This window comes from Tauraco erythrolophus, chromosome 20 (assembly GCF_009769465.1).
Source record: "Tauraco erythrolophus isolate bTauEry1 chromosome 20, bTauEry1.pri, whole genome shotgun sequence".
NCBI classification, from domain to species: domain Eukaryota; kingdom Metazoa; phylum Chordata; class Aves; order Musophagiformes; family Musophagidae; genus Tauraco; species Tauraco erythrolophus.
The window spans coordinates 3,427,392-3,449,662 of NC_141484.1; the positions used below are offsets into that span (position 1 = coordinate 3,427,392).

The window sequence follows — 22,271 nt, forward strand, 5'->3', positions numbered from 1 at the left end:
TCAAATTACAAGTACAGTTTACTTCAAAGCTATTTAATGACCAGAAATCATTACTATTGCTCAATGCTGTACAATTCTTTCTTTTTTTAAAAAAAGGAATCAGTTACATTGCGTAATATTGAAACAGTGATAAAAATTAACAGTTGTTTAAACCAACAGTTTCAGGTGAAATTAGAATCTCAAAACCACAAATAGTCTTATTACCTTTAGCAATTTTTTTTTAAGTGTAAAAGAGCCCTTTATCTAATGCTATTGATGTTTAAACCATACTTGGATACTTGGCTTCTAAACTCATTTGGAAATCTTAATCTTTCTCCTTACGTAAATTCTGGAAAATCTTAGGCTGATGACCCTCCGTCCATCTGTAATTAAAGGTCCACTCCCTGTTATGGGAGAGTGGTAATGGGATCAGAACCCAGCTAATTACTAATGATGAAGGCCTTTCTGTATAAATCAGTTAAGAGCTGAAGGGTTTGGTTGGTGACTGGGTAATATTAAATAAGAACACGCTGTTGGCTGAAAATTAACTTTATTGAAAAGGGACTGCTATTGAGAAAGTCATTTACAATTGCATGAATGATGGAAATACAGAAGGAGCGGCGGTGTTGTGGGGAGTCTGAAGAAGTCACAGAGAATGAAAATGTTAAAGAGAATGAAAGAGAACAGAGAATGAAAGTTAATGGCTGAAATAATGTGTCACACCTCGTGAAAGGGGCTGGCAGGGATGGTGGTAGGGAAAACGGCTGAGACGGTGTTCGCAGAGAGTCCAGAGTTCGCCTGGAAACTTACACTCATGGGACCTAAGTTTTCCTCTCTTATATGTAAGGTTTTGTCTCAGTAAGGCAGAAATTTAGTATTTTATTACTTCTCTGATTCACGCTTGATCTTCACATGGTTTCATGTCTGATGGGTCCTTCTTCACAAGAGATGAAAAAAAGCCACGTTCTGTTAAAAACAAGTTAAGAACTTGAGTTAAATTTTTGAAACGTGGGATAGCTGAAAACAATACGTGTCATGGAGCCTGCCAGGTGAGCAATCAATCTTTGCATCATTGTAAAACCACTAGAAGAAACACATTATTTTCATTCTCTTTTAATGAAAGCTAAGCTGCATCCATCAGAAGTTAAGCCAAATGTGAGGAAAGATGTTTTCATTATGCATAGGCTGTGTTTTTTCCTTCACTTGCAGATGAAAACAAAACTTACAAGGAGTATTCTGTGCAAGGAATATTGATTGATGCAAAACATTTCCTCTCGCTAACAAACTTTGGTATTTAGACTGTTTATTGTAAAACCCTGGGTGCCTGTGAAGGAGTTCCTCCAGCATCAATTCCTCACTGCAGCCACCAGCTGCTTTTTAACACTCTTGGTCCAAAGTCAGAACCGGTGTGTACTGGTCAGCATAACGTGGGAATAATCCACCAGAATGGGAGTGAATACATCAGGTTCTCGAGGCTGCAGCAGTGTTCAGGCTTTTTCTGAAGTCGTTGATCCGAGGATTCATGAAATCCTGGGATACTTTACGTGTAGCCTTTTATTTGGGCCAGGCCACCTCTATATAACACCTTCTAAGAAGAGAGCAGGGATTAAAGCAGAGCTCTGATGTATCCGAAAGAAAAGTCTGCTGTGCATTCTCTCCTTCTCTCAGGCCATTCCTTCTTAAATACTCAACAGGTTTAGCACAAGATAGATGAATCAGGCGGTCAAATAGGGCTCAAAGATGAATTACAACAGTGTCCCCACACTCAAGTACTTGCTGTTCCACCAGCAGAAGCTGTTTTAGGATTAGCCTCGCTCGTACCTTTGAAACAGGCGGGGAGAGTAAGGTTGCCATCCACACATGGAACAGGTACGGTGTAGGCACAGGATTTTTCTTTATTCTTGCAGAAGAAGGATACGGTTTCACCATGCTGAATGCCTTCCTTAAGGTCGTTCTGAACTCTCTTCTTCTCACCGTTGTATAACACTACGGCTTTCTTAACCGGTATTTTACATGGTCCTGTAAAATATTCCAGTTGTAAGCAGCTCATAAGGATAATTAGAACTCTATTTTGAAAAGTGGGTAGATTAGATCCCATCAGAAATCTGTAGAAGTGACATTTGGGTGAAAAATAATGTGTCTCACGTATATTTAGTACTTCTGGTACTAAAATGCTGAAGGAATTCAGACCCCTAAGTATAGGGTCAAAAGTTTCCAGTGAAAATCCAGCTTCAGTAACATTCCTAATTATATTAAACAGGAAGAGGAGAGGAAATACTCAGACAAAATAAAGTTACATGGCTGATTACTCAAGTCAATTCAGATACTTCATATCATACAACGTTCAGTGTTGGGAGTGGTCTTAGATTATCAGTGCCCTTAAATTACTGTTTCAGTTTTCTTCTGAGGACAGCTCTTGCACAAGGGTGTAGTGGCTCGCTAACAATCAGAGCGGTGGTCTTTTAGGAAATTTCAATTTGATGTATGGTTTCTAGCAGATAGTGTGTGTATACCTTTACAGGTTGGCTTTGTGGACCAGTTTCCAGTCTTTTCACATCGGGAATGCTTAGGTCCATCCAGCACGTAGCTGGGCTGGCAGCCGAAGCTGACGCTTTCGTTATAGTGGTATGTTCTACGAACAGCAAACTCTATGAATCCATTCTCTATTCCTGTCGGAGTGGAGCATGTGACAACTGCGGTACAAAACCAAAAATGAACCTTTATCAATGTTGCGGTCTAAAAGACACTCTATATACCTCAAAAAAAATACATAAAACTTTCATGCTGGTTCATTTCAGCCTCTTGCACAGGAAAACATAGCCAGAGGAAAGACAGTTTTAAAAAACACAATAATTACTTGATTTAAATACACATCTATTGCAACCTGTGGTTGTATCTAAAAAGTACTTAAACGTGGCATAGTTTCACTGAAAACAGTGACGTTCTTAAGACTAAGGGTAAGGTTGTTTATTTAGAATCATAGAATGGTTAGGGCTGGAAGGGACCTTCAAAGGTCATCTAGTCCAACCCCCCTGCAAGGAACAGGGATATCTCCAACTAGATCAGGTTGCTCAGGGCCTCGTCCAACCTGGCCTTGAATGTCTCCAGGGATGGAGCATCCACCACCTCTCTGGGCAACCTGTTCCACTGTTCTACCACTCTCATAGTAAAAAATTTTTTCCTAATATCCAATCTGAATCTACCTCCCTCTATTTTAAAACCATTACCCCTTGTCCTATCACAACAGGCCCTCCTGAACAGCCTCTCCCCATCTTTCTTGTAGGCCCCCTTGAGGTACTGGAAGACTGCTATAAGGTCACCCCGGAGCCTCCTCTTCTCCAAGTTTCTTAGATTAATCCTGGCATTTAGTAGACTAAAATGTTCGCTGCACTCTGGAGGCCAGGCTCTGATTTCCTGCTGTGAGCTACATTTAGCAGGTTTTGTTTATACAACCTTTATACCCACAGCAAATATTTTGTCAATCCCATGTTGCATGCAATCTCGTTAGCAATCACTTTGCATTCATGAGTCCAACTTTCAGAATAATTCTACTGTATGTTTGCAATAACAATTGTAAAAAACAAAAATATTAAAGTTGTTCATATGGTTTTACATATACAATTCTGGGGAGTGTTTTTAGGTGTTGATAAAAGTAAGCTGCTTACCCTTGCACTCTGGAATGCTGCTCCAGCTCCCGTTGGCCGTGCAGGTGGCTGTCTCATTCCCGATAAGTGCGAGAGGAGGCACGCATTCAAAAATAATTGTGTCCAGGAAATGAGAAATATTTCCAGGTTTTAAGCGACGGTAAGAAAGGACTCCAAATTCCGGAATCGAGGGAGGTGCACAAGTCACGGCTAGAAGAGCACAACATTCATAGAAATTAAAGCTTATAGATCAAATTATTACTAGAATCACGGGAGCAAGATGCTTGGAACCACATCAACCCACAGTGCCCTTTATGGAGGCGTAGCTAACAAAACAAAAAGTTCAGATTAAAAATCTCAGGAGCCTTATAGGACGTAATTAGTTATTTTTGCTATATTTTTCAGACAATATTATGCAATATGTTGCTTTTTCAGTAAAGTGCTTATGCAGGACAGGTTATACACATACAACAGTTGCAAAGGCATGACAATATCCTCTCTTTATACACAGGGAGAATGCATTTGAGTGGATAAGCATCTTACCTTCAGCTGTAAATAACATCACTGATCCTGGCCTTTTGTACGGACCTTTAAACTGTATTTCTCTAAAACTACAGTCCACACATCTAAAAGCAAACATACAGCATTCTTCTTGATTTTTCCTAACCATTTTTTGCACAGCACTGTAGGAGGCCTCTGAATAAGAGTATATTTAATTCTGAGCAATGTAAGGGAATCTCTCTGTAATAAGGATAGAGTAGTTCTTTCGTATTTAAACACGTACGTTGACACTGTGGAAAAGTTCCACTCCACTTTCCATCTGCCATGCATTGGCTCGTTCTTGTCCCGATAAGGTTGTAACTGAAAACAAAAAGATCTGGTTGTCAGAAAGTTTAACTCACATGGAGAAGATTCAAGTTGTTCTTTGCAAAAAAAAAAAGATTACCGTTTCTCATAAACAAACTTAAGAGTCTATTTCTTGAATCTTTCTCTAGTTCTAGCACTTACTGACCTCAAAAGTTTAGATGCGACTATGAAAAATTGTTAGTATTCAAGTATTGCAAGTATCCAGACAAAAGGCTTGATACAAAAAGATGTTTTGCTTTTTCAACTATATATTCTCTCTTATATATTAATTTCTACAACTGATTAGCACTGTGCACATATGTAAGTAGTGAGCATTGATCTGTGATTGCTCATGTAAATGTTACAGTTTCTTGGGAGGAGTTCCTAGCTAATCACGGCAATTAGGATCAAACTATTGCAAAGAACTCAACACTCTTAAGAGCTAAAGTCACTGAGGTGCATTGTTTTCTTTTAATGCCAGATAGGCCAATTTAATTTCCATATGCACTCTAAATGCTCCTCTGCTAGCCTCTGTACTTACATTATTAGCACTTTGTTTTAAAGAAATATTCACCATGTATCTCTCATTTCAACATCACGCAACTGAAAGCCAGTAAATTACAATTAGCAAAACTAAATCAAGTCCCATTGCTGCATTGGGTGTCACAGTTAAGTTTATTTATTCCTTATCTTGCTCCTGTTTTGTGGAAGAAGGAGGTAGCTGAAGTTCTTGATGCTCTTCAGTGAACTCTAGGCTATGTCTCATCTAAGATCTTCCCAGGTAAGCACCGTTCATTAATTAATTACCCAAGTAAAATGAACTGCATGCTACTATCAAATATTTCCCTGTTTACCACAACTATTTTTTCTTTAAATGCATTCTCATTTCTAAAACTGGCAAGTAGCCTTGAGTAAAAGTGCATTTGCTCCAGGGACCAAATTAGGATTAACCTCATGTTTTCATTTGCTGAGCTCAGAAAGGCATAGAAACAAAATTTTCAGTCTCCAAAGCCTAACAGCGTAGCAACTTAGATGGAGATTATCTTCTCTCTGCTGTAGGATTTCATCTCATGATGTAATAAGAGGATTTAAAAAGCAGGAGAAAGCAGTCCAAAATAAATCTTTGCATAAAATCTCTCCTATTTTGATGGTTTCCACATCTGTAAGACATTGCTTTGGAGTAGCAAAGCTCCAAGATGTTATAGTCAAGACTGAACAGAGGAGGATCACCAAATATTCTTTTTTTTTTTTTTAGTTTCTGAAGTGGAGCTGGGGTTTTATGTGTGGTTTTCGAAGATCCTTGGCTTGCAATACTGCAGCAAGTGATACTAGAAGGTAATATTGTAATTTAGGTTATTCATTTAGCAGCATGAGGAAGGGAACACTTACCCTGGTTCACATGAAAAACTTAGAGAACTCTGATAGTGGTGGTCTAGAAAATCAATTTTCCCATTCTGCAAGGGTCCAGGACTCGAACATCTCTTTGCTGTCAATTAAAGATTAAAAAAAGAATACTGTTATTTCATGAGGCATGAAGCTAGGATAGTGGAAATGAGTTGATCATGAAGGGGTCCTGGTGTCTTTCATGTTTCTCCGCTCCTGTGATTACATTTCATAAGTCCAGCGATTCTACGTTTCTATTGAAATACAGTAGTTTCAAGGTTTTTGTGGTTAAATAGTTTTTAATGTTTGATTGTCTGAGGAAAATAACTTCTATGCAACGAAATGATGGAAATGAACAATGAGGGATGCAAGAAAAGCAAGTGTTATCAAGCGGTATGTGTCATTAGAGTGTAAGCGCTGCTGGGCTGAGTCAGATTAAGGTTCCCCTTGTTCAAACCCAACCTCCATCACCATCCAGGGGCAGAGGCTTAAGGGAAAGCGTGGGACATGTATGGGAAGATCCTTCCCCTGTTACTCACCCCTGTTCTCCCCCACACCCAGTTGTCTTCCAACAAGTAAGGGAAGAACAGTAGGAGAACACAAGTGTACCAGTTTAAATGTATCAGGTTCCTCACGTGGACTAGAAAATATCCTTTTCAGATGGATGCATGGCATAAAATCTAGGAGTAATATTTACTTTGTTTTACTTACGTAGGCACAACAGCGTGTTGAGAGGCCACTTGCCAGTCGGGAGGCAGGTGTACTTCCTCTGCCCGTTATTGGGGACGAACCCAGGCCGACAGGTATATTCTATTTCCTCACCCACTTCATATACACTTTTGTTTACATTGATTGTGGCAAACAGCACTTCTGGTGGCCTGGGACAGACTGCAGGAAAGGAGACACTTTACAAGAAATTGGGCAGAAAGTTGGAGTTGGCTTTATTTTTCAACTGGAAGTACAGGTTTCAGCTGGAGATAAACAGTCCTGTTATCTGTGGGTTCAGGTTTTACTGAGGCAGCTGACGGCTGCTTGAAGTATTAGCCAAAAAAAATGTGTTCTTCCTCTTCTCGTCAGCAGCTCTAGCAGTGACCCCAGTTAGATTTTGCATTGCTCTTTTCTACTAAAATTTACTTTTGCTTCAAAATGAATTTATGAAGGTATTCTGCAAAGTGAGTCCATTATGGTAAATCATTTTGAATGACAGAGGTGAGAGGGCCTTAGAAGCAAACTAATACCTTTAATTTTTAATCCAAATTAGTTTGGTGGGGTCAGCCTGAAATGAGAATTTTATGTTTTTTTAGTTAAATTTCTTTTTCTCTGGTTTCTCTAGTTTTTCTGTTCAGTGGGGCAAACACTCTCTGTTACATGAGACATTTCTGATTCCAAACCAGCTTTAACATGTTGACAGTGTGAACAACTCATCCTGGAAAGTGAGAACAGAGGGGAGCAGGGAGGGAGGAATGGAGGGTGCAGACTGTGCTCCTGCAAAGGGCATGGAGAGAGGCTCCTGCTGAGACTGTGGGGACAGAACAGAGGAACACAAAGCTCGTGTGTAGGAATGCATGGCAGAGGGAGAGAGTACATGAAACAGTGCCCAGGGCCCTTGGCATGGGGAAAAGGAGGAGGAAAGCAAGGTGGGAGCCATGGCAGGCAGCCCCTGCGGCAGAGGGGAATGCGAGGTGAGCTGGGAGTGGGGCAGAGGGACGGAGCGGGGCAGAGGAATGGAGAGGGGTAGAGGGATGGAGAGGGGCAGAGGGATGGAGTGGGGCAGAGGGATGGAGCAGGGCAGAGGGACAGAGTGGGGCAGAGGGATGGAGAGGGACAGAGGGATGGAGCAAGATTGACTTCTGGCACACGCAATGCCCCCAGCATGCAGGCAACCTACTCTCCACAACTTCTGTCAATATTTCTTCTCTTTTCCTCCATTTTATGCTTTTATATACAGCAATTCCCCTCACCGTTAGAGAGGGAGGAAGGAATGGAAGGGAAAAAGAGAGGAAATAGCTTTCAGAGAAGATTCCCCTTCAAAACACTTGACCGGCGTTGTCTGAGGGCTTTAAAATCTTGTTACTTTCTCCAGCTTCCCTCGTTCACGTTTCAGGATAGTATTGGCTGTTAGAAAGAAAGTGGAAGACACTTACCTTTCCCTGCAAGAGCACAGTGGCTCAGAGCAACTACGCACACAACCAGTGCCAGGGAATGCATCGCTGCCAGTCTGCAAACTGCCCGAATGACCCTCGGGCCAGTGTTTCTTCCCTCAAAAATAAAGGCACCCACAAAAAGACGGTTACATATTAACTCTTTGTATTTATTCCCATCCTAGTAAACAGAAGATAAAAGACTCCTTGTGTCGCTTGTAATAAAGGATGAAACAACCATCACATGTTGCAGTCGTACATAATGCAGGAATTCAAATAGCGATCTCTGCTGACAACGTCTCCTTTCCGGTTGTTTCTGCAGAGCATCTCCTGTTGGGACCAACATTTTTGAAAAAACAATATTCTCAGCATCTTTAGAGGATGAGGATGTTTGGAATACAATATTGGATCAAATAACAGAACTGTCACTGAGAAGCATTTGTTTATCACTCGAGCATGTACATTTCTGTGTACCAAAGAGCCTTGAGAGTTATAACTTAAAATCTTTTTAAGGCGAAATAATTAGTGTTGGAGTGACACTGGTATTGTCAGATGCCTCCAGTGATGATACCAACTTCATGCCGGTTTACACTAGATGATGTTCTGGCCTGAAACTTCAGGCTTCAGGGGCCTGTTTGATCAGATTCATGTTGTCAATAAGCATCTTTCAATTAACAGATAAAGCAGCAGAGGCAGGGCTTGCAATGCCAGCGCTGCAGGAAAAGTTAAATAAAGATTTTGTACGGTACTTACTTGTGACAAGGGGGAGTCAAACGTGAATCATATTTTTGGGTGGTGTAAGAACTTGTTGTGGTGCTACGATTTGGGGTCATCGAGTCAAAACTCCACAGATATCAGCTGAAGTTCTGATCAGTGCAATTCTCCTAATTTAGCAGATTTTAACTGCGGGAGCATCTGAAGTGTAACCAAAATAACATTTGTGTAATCATTGTTCCACAGTTTGGTGTTTCTAATCTAAGTATCCTCCTTCCCTGCTGACTCACAGCCTGTGAGGGGGAGTGAGGGACATTTGAAGCTCTAACGAGAAGCTAGGTTATGTCAAACTCTTACTGCTGGGATCTGAAATAGTTTGTTTATTTTGTTTTATGACGTTTCTCTATTTGCATTTAAAACACAAATCTTAGCCACAACATTAAGCGATTAGGAACAGGCTATTCTTCTCAGAAAGAAAATCCTGTGAATGTCCTGCTCAAAATATTTGCCAAATACACAGTGCCAAAGGGCAAAGTACCACGGCTAAATCAACAGAAAAAGATTTACTTCATTTGCTGTATTTACATCTGATTATTTTTCCATTTGTCACAGCCTGGTTCTTCCTCTTCTCTTTCTCTACAAAATCTCCCAAGTATCTTTTCCCTTCCAAACACACCACAATGCCATAATGAACTTTCTTGCCTCTGGTTTAAATCCTTCCTTAGATCTGCCTGCTATTTTGATCACATTCTTTTCTGTGTTTAAAATAGCACAGGAATAGGTGGGCACAATTTTATCCGTTTCAACGTGGACCGTGTGTGTATTTCTCACTGTGCTCAGCAGATGGCAGAGTGGACTCTACCATGTACCATACAGGTATAAACTGGAACTGGAAAGTTTTCTATACTACTTTAAGGGTGGGGGGGAGGCTTCAATTATGTGCACATGAATTTTTCCGTAGATTTTGTGTATGATGACTTTACTGCTTTTAAAATTGAAAGTAAAACTGAATGATTGTATGTGAAACTGAAAGAGAAATGAATATTTAAGTATGCATTTCACACAACTGCGTAATAACTGCCAATATTGTGATTCTTTTTGAAAATTTATTTCTCTGCATTAAGAGGAAGCATTAGAATGTATGTTAGAAATAACTCTGTCTTTTCCAGTAACTGGAGAAGATGTGATTATTATTGTATGGATTCACCTTGGCAGAGCATGAGCAAACCAGCCTAGTTCTTTCTGTATTGGGCAATAAGATGCATTTATATATATCATCTGATTCTCCATCACATCCAACCCACTCCTTTAGCACATGTGGTGTTTATCCTTGCAAACACTATATGTACTCCTGTAAACCCGATCATGAAGCAGAAGTTCGTTTCACTAGTGGCCATATAAACACAGAGCAGACTGCTGGTCTCTAGCACAAATAGTATTGCATTTTAAGGAAAGAAATGGTAGCCACAAGCGGAGAAAGTAGTGCAAGAACACCCTGAGATGATATCAGCCAGCACGATATATGGAGTTATCAGTACCACAGCAGCCTAATTATTACCTGGTTTTGTGCTATCATAACCTAAAAGGACAATATCCAGGAGGGATGTGAACGAACTGGCTTTGCAGACGCAGTGTTGCCCAGATAAAAGTATGAAGGGCAGCATAGCAGAGATCAAGAGTGCATGTTTGGAAAGATAGCTATTAAATGATGGAGACCGGCACCATTGGCTGATCAGAGTGGTTTCAGTAAGGAATAAGAGAGAGGAAGAGGATAAGTCAGCAAAGGCCTTGAAAGTGAAGGTAAAAGTGTGTCATACAGAAAGAAGGAGGAAAAAATAGTAGAGTGATACTGAAAGAAAAATGATGATGAAAAACCATCTATTCAGCAGCATTCTTCGTTGACACCAGGGATCAACTGGAGCTGTCAGGACAATAGGAAAAGACATTGTAATAATTGGGACACAAGATAATAAGAAGGTAGACAAAGACTTTCAGACAGGAATTGGTCTCTCCTGGTGACACTATGCAGAAAGTTTGCAAGAAGTAGACAGACTGAAGGGCAGTGCGAGGTAACGTTTCCCCAGCTAATGAGCCAGACCTTATGTCCTTCCTCTGATCTGTCTGTCTGCTTCTCTAGTTGATGCCGGAATTTTCCTGGCAGTGCAGGATATGTCACACCTCTGATCCTGCCACAGGCTTCCTGGCAGTCTGTCCTTCCAGACAATGAGTGTTAGGTCTGCATTACCTATTACCACCAGTCGCAAGATTCTATGACTGTTCTCCAACCAGAAAATGCACAACACAGCCAGTTCAAAATACAGGTGTTTCTCAAATCAACAGGAATGTGTTGATTAGGGAAGCTGGGATAGAATATCAAAGAGAGGCCTGAATGCAGTCCTCCCTTATGTGCCAGCATCCGCTTGCTGAGGCACTCTTCTGGCATGGAAATTGGCCTTAGGACCGTACTTGGACCAAAAACCTCACCCTTTTCCAGCAGGGACAAGATATTGAGATTCCAGCTTCCTTCATGCCGTTCCTTTTGTTTCACACATCAGTCACTGGGTTTTGATGTCTACGCCCATTGCTCTCTCCGGAGTATGAAGAGGTGATGTCAGATGACTAACGGATGTATCCGTGTTCCTCTGCGGGAGCAGGTGTTAAGTCACGGGTCCAATCATGGCCCTTCATGTTGCTAAGATAGTTCTATTAATATTTGTTCAAAGTTCATTCATGCACTGCACAAACATTTTTATCACCTCTACTCAATACGTCCAATACTGAAGTGAGTGCTCCATTGCACTGAAGAGATAAGAAATAAAACGTAAGAATTATTTTTAATAATAATAATAATTATATAATATCATTATATAATTATTATTATTATTTTCCAGTGAAAGTTTGTATTTCATGTGTTTGGAGATGTTGGAATTAAGCACACAGTAACTGTTATTGACCTGAAAGAATGCCTCAGTGACATAAAATGTAACCAGTATCTATATAATTCTTAAAAATATTCTTATAACTTAGTAGCTCATTTTAGAGGTAAACTGGTTCTAAGTTACCACTGATGTTCCACAATGTTTTTTCTGAAGTCAGCAAAATAATTGTCATTTTTGTCCTAGACCTTAAATCGCTTTGAGCACCCACCAGTTTACTGGAAGTGCAGTATTAAAACACCCAACCCTGTATTAACCTGAGGTGTCAGAGGACTGGCACTAACAAATTCTCCAGGTGACAGCAGGCCTATATTCTCTCGCAGAGGCACAAAGGTGTTCTAGTTTTCACATACAGTAAATTCACAGTTTACAAAACCAGAGAGCGTTTTAAGGATACTTCCTCCTCTTCGTCTTCTCATTTCCTGCACAGAAAATCCGCAGAGTCTCTCTCTCAGTTCTTCTGCGACTCAAATATTGTGAAACAGTCTGTTCCTCTGATAAATTCATCAAAACTCTGCCTAAAAAATCCTGCCTTGTATTTCTGTATTAGGAATGTTAAGTTATGAAGCCTTGGGGGCAAATTATTCTCGGTGAGAGTCTGAATCTGCAGTGAACAGGCCACAAAGGACAATTTTTAAAATGCTGGCATAAAAGCACAGTATGGAGCCACAGACCTTCCCAGCCTTTTTTGCCTTCTCCCACCGTTTTGGCTTTTCCCTCAGTGCAGATGTAGAGATACACCATTGCACGCAAGGAAGAAGCCAGGCAGCCATTGTAAGAGAGAGGTGAGAAAAGACAGAGTGCTCTCCAAGCTCAAGCCAAACTGCTTCTCTTCTCCCATCAAGCTTGAAACAAAGTTTTCAAGATTCCCTTCATCAGTATTGTTCCACTTTCTGTTAAGCCAGATGCCAAAGGTTTCTGAGAGACCAGCATCTGGCCTTGAGGTTTATTTTATTTTATATATCTAAATACATCTATCTATCTATCTAGATCTTCAGGTTGCCATCTTGTTTACAAGCTGGAGAGAGTTCAGACCTGGTCAAGATCTGATGTAAGTTCTCCGAGGAAAGCGCACGGCTGTAGGAATGCACTTTACACTTTCAGTACATCAAAAATGTCATTAGCATTTTACCACTTTGGGATCCAGCGGAGCAGTCCATGCTAGTTTTCATCCTGGGATGGCTCCATCCCTCCCAATAAAGGATTTCTCTGGGTAAACAAGAACACTCTTACATTGCCTGTGCCTCCCTTGGCACTATGGCACTTGCCACAGTACTATCAGAAAGCCCAGCTACCACCAGATTTATTTACTGCCATTCTTTGGGTTTCCCAAAGGACGGATAAGAGGATCAATAATCAAGAAGCCATCTGGTATATTCATCCACATTAAAAACTTCATTGAAGAGTGTATGTGTCTAAAAGCAGCCCAGAATCGATGCTCTTTGGCTGTGTTGGAGGCGTCCGTTGGTATCACCTAATAAATCGACAGCTTCAACCTAAATAGATCCTATGATCTCTATTAACCCATGGATATTATCAGTTAAATTCTTTCTGGGCAGACGTCCAGAGCGTTCCAGATGAATAAATCTACCTTCTTTGTGATTCAGCTCCTGTACTGTGTAATCAAAAAGTGGATACTGATCTCCCTTATAGTCTAAACCAAAACCTTCACAAGCCAGCCTGAGTCTTGGCATTGGCTTCATTTGGAGCTTTTTTAGTTGGATTTTATCAATGTTTTTATATATGATTTGAATCAATTTATATACAATTAACAAAATTACAAGATTAGGAATTTTTTTCCAAATCTTTATTGTCAACACAAATAGTTGACTATAATTTTTCCTCACATATTTTCAAGCTGGTATTCTTACTAAATTTCCTCCAAAAGGAGGGATTCCTCACCTCACTGTTGACTGACAAGTCTGAAAAAGCTAAAAACGTAGTCTCAGAACTGAAAATTTCACAAATTGTTGGATCCATGTGTTTAAGAGTGTTCTTGAATATTTAAACGTACGTGGATAAGTTTAGGGCTAACGCAATAGGAAAGATTAGTCTGTCTTCAACTAGACATTTTGCTAGAAAATCCTGCTGCTGTTGAAGCTTCCTCATACACCTCTGTCGATGTGGCTGATGTCTGATGCTCATGACATCGCGTTATTCTGTGTCTGGATCCTGTTAACAGTCTCATATTGTACCACAAAGTATGATACTTTCATAGTGTGGACCATTAGAGAGTAGGAAGATATCAATAAACCAATTTCACTTTGTGACAGCCTCTAATCTCCAGCAATAAATCCAGGGCAAAGCCTTTCTGAGAGGAAGCAGATTTTGAAGGGGCCAGTATCAATAACTGGAAGCAGATTTTCAGAAGGGCTTAAATTCTATTTGAACAACTAAATGAAGGCCATGCTTTTAAAAGCACTCACTTTAATAAAGTAAATTTTTGGTGTGTTGGGTTCTTTCGAAAATGTTGCTCTCTCTTTTGGTTTCCAGAAGGCCACTCAGCTGCTTTGACAATCTCCACGTGTGTATATCTCTAAAATTTTGATTCTAGTGTTGTGATCTGCATCATCATCTAGCCAGGTTTTTCTTGGAGTGTTGTATTTATTTTGCAATTTTATGTAAAAATAACAAAAAATAAATATCAGAGGTCAATTTTCCTTTGTTCATTGCACATGGAGATTTTTTATCAGACAGGGAGACACAAAGATGCTGCCAGAAGTTTGGCGACAGAATGAAATCAAATTGCAATCATTCCAGTATTACCAGAACTGAGACCAGTGACATTCTGGTAAATTTAAGCTTTGAAAAGAGAAGATGTCCAGATATTTTGAAAGGAACAGGTCATGAGCATTCTCCAAAGTGCAAAATATTTACGATACAAATACATGAAAATGCACAAAGAGCACATGTGTGTATGCTCACTACACATTTTGTTTCATTTCTTTTTATATTTTCAGGAAAAAAAATCTCATTTTTCTCCCTCATGTCGCCTAATCATGTGGTCATTAACAAGAGTGTCGTTGTTTTTCCGTGGACATCAGAGTACAGTCAAGTTGAATAATATTAGTCAGCTGTACAAGTTGGCTTAACCACATGGCATAATACACCTGGAACAAAATCCACCGGCATTTGCATATGGGATGCCCTGACTTGTTTTTTTTTCCTTAGCAGCATTGTGGATGAGATGTCCAATTTTTGAAAGTATGTTTTCTGGAACAAAACTGTTTTAAAATGTAATTTATGTTGAAATTTTGTTTGCATACAGATAGCAATTTTGGGCTGTTGAGGTCGCCATACCTTGCAATACAGAACAGCAGCGTGAGACTGACTTAGCACAACCTAAGAGATGTTCCCTTGTTATGATATGTATCAGTCTGCTAATCTTTTCAGTCTTTAATCCACAATACTGGATTAAAAGACCAAAAATAGTCTGTACTGTCATTAAAGGACAGTTTCTGGGGGTTTTTGGGAAATGAAAATTCCAGCGGGGAGTTGAATGAGCGGTAAATGCTAACAAACAGAACCCTTCCTCGTGTTACGTCTCTGTGGCAGAGTGGTTTTCCGCACCTCATTTCACAGTTAACTGTCACTTTGGGCTTTTGAAATGCTGTTTTGAAATTAATGTCAGCTCGGTTTGTGCGTCAGAGTTTTCTCTTTTCAGTTCGCCTAAATTAAACAAATATTCTAAAGCTGTGTTTGTCCAGCCAAACTCTTGTCATTTCAATTATTAGTGTTTCCACAAGTGTGAACACTTGTGTAGAGCACAGACAGACATGGTATAATTGGAAATCATACCACTGAAAATGGTATTCTGCTTTCTCTGCATCAACAAGTCATAATATAATGGTGGCACAGAAAAAGAAGTGAATATCCTGCATATTCCACCTGATATGATTTTGGTTTCCTCTCACATTTATTCTTTAGAATAAATCAAATGCAACATGAAAGTTACTATTTCTTGTATATGTGATCGATGATATTCAGCTGTCAAAAATAATAATTTGAAGCATGATACATGTAATATCTATTTACATCTTATCTTCATGTGGCAAAATTCTACTCACCTTACTCTTGCAAAATTATCATATTTTTCAAGAGAAAATTTGTGGGAATACGGTAAATAAAATATTCCATACCTTTCTGTTCACACTGAAATGGTGGGAAATTTCAGTTTGACTTCAGTGTCAGTGAGATGACATCATACAGCCCATAACTAGCATAAGAAACGAGAAGCATTGTCCTGCTGGATCAGGAGCTGTCTGATGCTAGACACTCATGTTCTGAAACTGATATTTTCCAGCAATCAAGCAGTATAAAGTAGTTTACTTTTTATGCCAGTTTAGTGTCAGAAAAGCACACTGGAGATTCCAACAGACTATTGGGAAAAGGCTTCAGGACAGTGCAGTGGCTCTGCTTTCCTAACCTGGTTTTGATGGACTTGTTTTACTCTTCAAAGGATCGCATATAGCCAGAGTTCCTTTTACCTGGAAACTTAAACCCTACATATACAGCTTACACTTCTAATGCAAAAAGAGTGAAAAAAATAGCTTTTTGAGGGTAACTTTTCATCAGCTGGCAGTGATACAGTAAATATTTTGCCTTTATTAAAGGAGAAAACGAAGTGATGGTGCTGGTTCAGGCAGGGCCAGTCTAACCGAGTAATTTGTCTGTAACAGCGACCACAGGTGCACACCCAAGAAGAAGTGAGAACAAGGCAACCAGATATGATTCTTCTTCCTAAGAATCTCTCACTTTCTGAGCATTTTCCACTGAGGGAATTTTCTGAGCCAGCTCAGTCTGTGCTTGGTAACACCCAATGTTCCTCCCTCCCAGTCTTTCCCACTGCCCTGAGCCCCCGACAGCATCCTGCACCAGTGCTGATTCTTGCCTTTGGATCTTCTGGGCAAGGAATCCCAGAGGTCAATTGTCCATTGCAAGACCCACCTACTTTGTCTCTTACAAACCTGTGTGCCGTGTTTCTCTAAATAAATAATAAAGGCTCTCTTGTTTAGTTGGTACAAGAGACGTTTGTTCTTTTTTCCACATTGTGCGAGTGCTTTGTTTGTATTTCAGAGTCTGAGCCTTTCTGCCTTTTTTGTGTGTACAGTTGAAGACTGAAAATTTGCCTACACAAGAGAATTGTTCTGATGTACTCAACAGAATGTGAATTACTTTTTGGAAGAGATACTCAAAATTTTCCAGAGTGATTGCTGGTGGGAAGGACAAAATCTGCAAAAACAACAACGATAGCAAATACTCCAGCTGAGGCAGAAATTTGTATTTATACCGTCTAGAAAAAGACAAAACCCACGAAACATCCCAGAGGGCCCCCACCACATTTCAGTGTATACCAGCATCAAGCTCTGATTCAGCTCTATCTAGGAGATGTTTTAGCATGCTCCTAACACGCCTGAGATATGGGAAAACAATAGGTTGTCACTCAGTATTCTGATGAGAACACTGATATAAAAAATGTATTTTACACTCAACATTCTGTATATCATCAGTCATTTATTTCCAATTCTATGGAGAGCTGCTGTAAGGATAACTCACAGGCAGTCACAAGCGATCTGCACGAGGAAAGGGGGTTTTTTTGCACCACTTTCAACGCAACACAAGTTGAAATAACGGGATCATTTACATATTGCAGAGGGAAGTAAGATTTTGCTGAGTAGGACATATCAATGAATTGCAATTTCATCTCTGGCAAATGATTAATTATTATGATATGCCATTTTTTCCCCCCAGAATTTTTCATAAATATTTTTTTTCTGTGACATTTCATCTCCGATAGGACTTTTTTTCTGTACTTAGTCTTCTTTTTCACTGTGTTTTAATACATACATTCAAACTTTCACATTAGTATTAGCATGTGTAAACAAGCTGTCTGTGGCATGGAATAATTTAATAATAAAATCTGTTTAATGACCCAGTATTTCCCAACCTGCAATCTGAGTAACTTTGAAGGGAAAAGGGCAGAGAAGAGAATTAGTGTAAATGCAGAAAGACACAGAGTTGTGCAGACTGTGAACGTACAGAGGCAGAAAGACAAAGAAAGATGCAGAAACCAGCGTTGATATAGAGAGAAACAAAATATTTCTACCTCCTTCTCACCACTCCAATAACAGCCGTCCAAACACTCACACAAATGTATTTATTTATGTTACCACATCCTACCTTTTCCTAATTTTTGGAAACATTTAGGGTACATTGTTGCCAAAGTGTCTGGGGAAATAAAAACAATTAATTTTGATGAAGAATGTGTAGTAGAAACTGGAAAAAACATAAGGGTAGTGGACAACATCTCATGATTAATAGCTGCCAGTCAAAACATGACAAACGAACTCAGGAAAGGGAACTTCCAAACTAAACTCTACAGGTAATTTCAAACAAGGAATGTGTGTTGCGTGGAAAAAGAAATTAAGAAAACCTGGCTTCTGCAATTTAGCTCTGAAGTCCAGGTATTAGTGGAAGCCGATAGCAGCTTTTGACTTAATTATGGGAAGTAATTATTCCACAATAGTTGCTGGTAGAAATGTCTCCTAAGTGAACTGCATGGGAATTCCTTTGGAAGATGAGACTGGGTGAAGCAAATCATTTTGGACAGTTGGTTTGCAATAGTCAAGTCATCCTTCCTAAAACGGATTTGGAAAATAGCTACTTGTGCTGATAACTCTCTAGAAAAGGAAGTGGTTGTAATTTGCTTTGAAATGTGAGGAGAAATTAGGTTGTGACCTTTCTTACAGGTCTCAAGCAGGAAGTGATTCCTGTTTGTTGAATATTTCTTACAAGCAGGAAATAATAAAATAGAGAGCCACGATTGTATCAAAGTTGATGAAGATGTTCTCCTTGGCTTTGTCTTTGAGCTGATCTAACGCAGCGCAGTGCTTGTAAACAGACAAAACAATTCAGACACCTTTTTGTTCAGGAAGGAGACCCTTTTAAACTGCTTTTTGATGCAAAAATGATACAGGCAGGAGGGCACTGATCCAGCAGAGGAGTAAAAAGAGAAGGCATTTCACTGGCAGCAGAATGACTCTAAGAAACCTCTTTCAAAATGAATGTGGATGCTTGCACTTACAGACCTGGGATGATATTGATGCAAATACAGAAAGAACTTGAAAAGTTGTGCTTGTTACAGCAATAATCAAATTCATCAGAGAAAAACTCATAAACCATCCCATGGGGACTTCTATCAAGGACGATCTCGCTAGAATATTATCCAAATATTCATACAGGAGTAAATTTGTTATCAGAAGACCCTGTAAACGATGCTTTGGAGTCAGGAATTCTGGAGCTGCTTGCCAGGAGATTGGAAAATCTGGTACTCTGATTTAATGACCACGTACATGCCTGAACACAAACAACGATAATGCTGACTCCTTGTCCAGATGGCCTGGATCAGAAACAAATTGCAAACACTACCCTAAGCAGAAGAGCAAGTCATGGGCTGCTGGTGGGAATGCGTGCTTGCAGGAAGAGATGACAGTCATCTCTCCTGCAGTAGCGTGCAGAGGAAGGATGAATTCCTGCATCACCCACAGGGCCTGAGTGCAGAGTAGGAAAAACGGGTGTCCACGCAATCAAAAGCCTTCCAGCAAGAGGATGCTGATCTCAGGTTAGCATATACCAAAAGCGGCTGGTGAACGCTGTAAGAGTGTCCTGGTCACAGAGACAAATCTGACATTTGAAGATGAATATCTATACGTATAGCAAAGAGCATCGTGTAGGTGGTGCGTATCCAAAATACAGCAGGAAGGGGAGTTGTATGTTGTATATGGTAAGGAAAGGTTATGTTACGATGGTTTACCTACTTATCTGAGCATTGCTACACACATAATAGATTTTTTCTCTTGCTTAATGTGTAAATTCTCAATGTTCAGACAATTATTAGGTTTGAGATAAAATGGTTGCTTTACAGAGACAGTGAAGTGACCCTAACATGATCGTGTGGTGTCATGACTGGTGTCAGTTGGCTCTTCCCTGGGGCCTAACAAGACAATTGGCAGGTGCTGGAACTAAGAGCCTGGGGCACTGGCCGATGTTTCAGTGAATGAGTCTTGCCCAGAGTCACTCGGAGGAAAAGAACTGGAATCCAAAATGATTCAGCAGGTTTGTGAGGTTTTTAAGGACCAACCAAATGTAAAAATCGCCCCAAATCTGATGTAATGTGAGTTGCGTCGGATTCTGTCCGATTTTCCAGTTTCAGTAGCTGTGTTTGTAATACAGCACTAAAGGAAGAGAATTAAATACATTCCATATTTCTCGATAGAACACTTAATGAGAGTACAAAATGTTTCTTAGTGCTCCTCATGCTTTGGCATAAGTTAATTAAGGCAAGAAAAATCTATTCTCTCTGAAGACGAATAAAGGATTTGAAATGCGTCGAATGGGTAGAAACCAAACTAAAAAACTTTGTATTTTACTGAAATTCAGATCAAATTTGAAAGTAGTTGCTTGCAAAATAAAAGTCCATGAAGCAAGGGCATATGGAAAGAGTTTATAGGGCATCTGGTTTGATTCTGTAAGTTTAGGAAAAAAAAAAAAGCAAGACTATCACTGTCATCAGCTCTTTGATGAAATGCCATGGACATTCCAGTTCAGCCAGGCTGCACCCAGAAACCTAGCTTTTAAAATTAAGAATTAGATCACATGTAACAAGTTCTTTCTGTTGTGTGGTAAATGTCCATGTGCACTTTTCCCGTCAGCAAACAAGACTTAATTTGAGTTAATTAGCTGGCTTTCATTCTTGTGAAATGAAACATATTACGCATGCTTACACAGACTTACGAGTACGTAGATATATTGTGGTAGAGGAATTTTTAATATGCATCTATTTCCCATATGTGAAAACTTGTAGCCACGGGAATAACCTTTATTTTTATAATGACGATTAGAACTTGGGTATTTTTTTCAGCACATACATTGTGTTTTTACACACACGCAGTCATGCTTTATTTGGTGTTTTCCTGAATGTATGGAGATACTTTATACATTGCAATATGAGAGAACATACGTATGCCATAGGCAGATAGTATTTCTGCGTCCAGAGACTTGTGAACAATTTGTGTGTAACATGAATAAATAAAGATGAAGGGCTATATTATTTTACAGAATACTTCATCATGCTGTTGGTGTGCTGCATAAGTGCATCGTAAAGTCTTCTGTGTACATGTTAATTAGTGAAGGGCCTTGCTGTGTGGTTCCCGAGGGCTGGAGCACCTCTGCTATGGAGACGGGCTGGGAGAGTTGGGGCTGTTCAGCCCGGAGAAGGCTCCAGGGTGATCTTATAGCAGCCTTCCAGTACCTAAAGGGGCCTACAGGAAAGCTGGAGAGGGACTTTTTGCAAGGGCATGTAGTGACAGGACACGGGGAAAATGGCTTTAAACTGAAAGAGGGGAGATTTAGATTGGATATAAGGAAGAAATTCTTCACTCTGAGGTTGGTGAGGCACTGGCACGGGTTGCCCAGAGAAGCTGTGGCTGCCCCATCCCTGGAAGTGTTCAAGGCCAGGTTGGATGAGGCTTTGGGCAACCTGGTGTGGTAGAGGGTTGTCCCTGCCCACGGCAGGGCAGTTGGAACTAGATGACCTTTGAGGTCCCTTCCAGCCAAACCATTCTGTGATTCCGTGATTCTACAGCGGTTGCGTACGGCCTCAGCCAGCGTTGGCAGGTTCGCCACTGGGTTCCTGGGCCGCAGGAAGGGGAAAGGTTCGTGCAGGAGAGAGCCTGGGCTGCACCTTTGTTTGTTGTGGCTCCCACGGTAGGCACAGGAAGCGCAGAGCGCGGCGGGTAGGGGTTAGCTGTGCCCTTCGCCGCGGTGGCGGCTGTGCTGGCGGCGCGGGCAGCAGCTGCACCGAGCCCGGGGAAGACGGTGGCGGTGCCGCCGCGCCGGAGAGTCACCGGGCCCGCTGCCGCCGGGCCCCTGCACGGGCCCGGGCGCTGCCGAGCGCAGCCGCACCGCTGGGTGCCGGGGCCCCGTTCGCAGTGGGGGTGTCGGTTTGCACGGCCGACACCGGGGGAACTCCGCGTCTGTGCGTGTGCGCGCCAGGGGAGGCGGCGGGGGGGTGCGTGTGCGAGAGGGAGCGGAACCGGTGCGCGCTTTAGCGGGGAGCCGGGTGTGCGTGTGTGTGTGTACGTGTGTGTGTGTGTGTACGTGTGTGTGTACGTGTGTGTGTGTGTGTGTGTGTGTGTGTGCGTCTGTGTGTGCGCGGAGAGCCGGTGCGTGTGCGCGACAGAAGCCGCTGAGCGTGAGCGCAGCCCGTGCGTGCGAGGGGCGGGGGCCGCTGACGAGGGGCGGCAGGTGCTGCCGCCCCCCCCGCTCCCGGAGCCCCCCCCCCCGCCGCCGAGCGCCAGCTCCCCCCGGCAGGGGGCGGCCCCGCGCCGGGCCCGCCCCGCCCCGCCCGCGGCCGGGGGCTCGCGCACCCCGCGGGCGGAGCAGCCGGCGCGGGCCCGGGATCCTCCTCCCGCTCCCTACGCGCCGCTTCGACGTCAGGCGCGGGAGCGGGAGGCAGCGCCCAGCGCCGCCGTTGCCAGAGACTCGGCGGCCGCCGGACGGGGCGGACGTCGGGGCGGCGACTCCCGGCGCGGCCCGGCTCCCGGCAGGGGGGTGGAGAGGAGCGCGCT

At 41.6% G+C, this 22,271-nt stretch overlaps 1 protein-coding gene across 1 annotated transcript; it reads right to left on the bottom strand.

Annotated features, from left to right (window-relative positions):
- Positions 1–874: 874 nt before the first annotated feature.
- On the bottom strand, positions 875–8,060 carry APOH (apolipoprotein H). Its single transcript, XM_009992343.2, has 8 exons — positions 7,997–8,060; positions 6,564–6,740; positions 5,859–5,955; positions 4,408–4,484; positions 3,645–3,833; positions 2,493–2,672; positions 1,801–1,998; positions 875–945 (listed from the first exon to the last, which is right to left on the bottom strand). The coding sequence occupies exons 1-8, from the start codon at positions 8,058–8,060 to the stop codon at positions 875–877; spliced, it is 1,053 nt and encodes a 350-aa protein (XP_009990645.1).
- Positions 8,061–22,271: the final 14,211 nt, after the last annotated feature.

Excerpts from the sequence above, each read along its gene's own strand:
- APOH (XM_009992343.2), bottom strand. The coding sequence starts at position 8,060 with ATGCATTCCCTGGCACTGGTTGTGTGCGTAGTTGCTCTGAGCCACTGT. Across the intron at positions 5,956-6,563 it reads CAACACGCTGTTGTGCCTAC|CAAAGAGATGTTCGAGTCCT; the intron begins GTAAGTAAAACA and ends TTTAATTGACAG. Across the intron at positions 2,673-3,644 it reads CAGCATTCCAGAGTGCAAGG|TTGTCACATGCTCCACTCCG; the intron begins GTAAGCAGCTTA and ends TTTGTACCGCAG.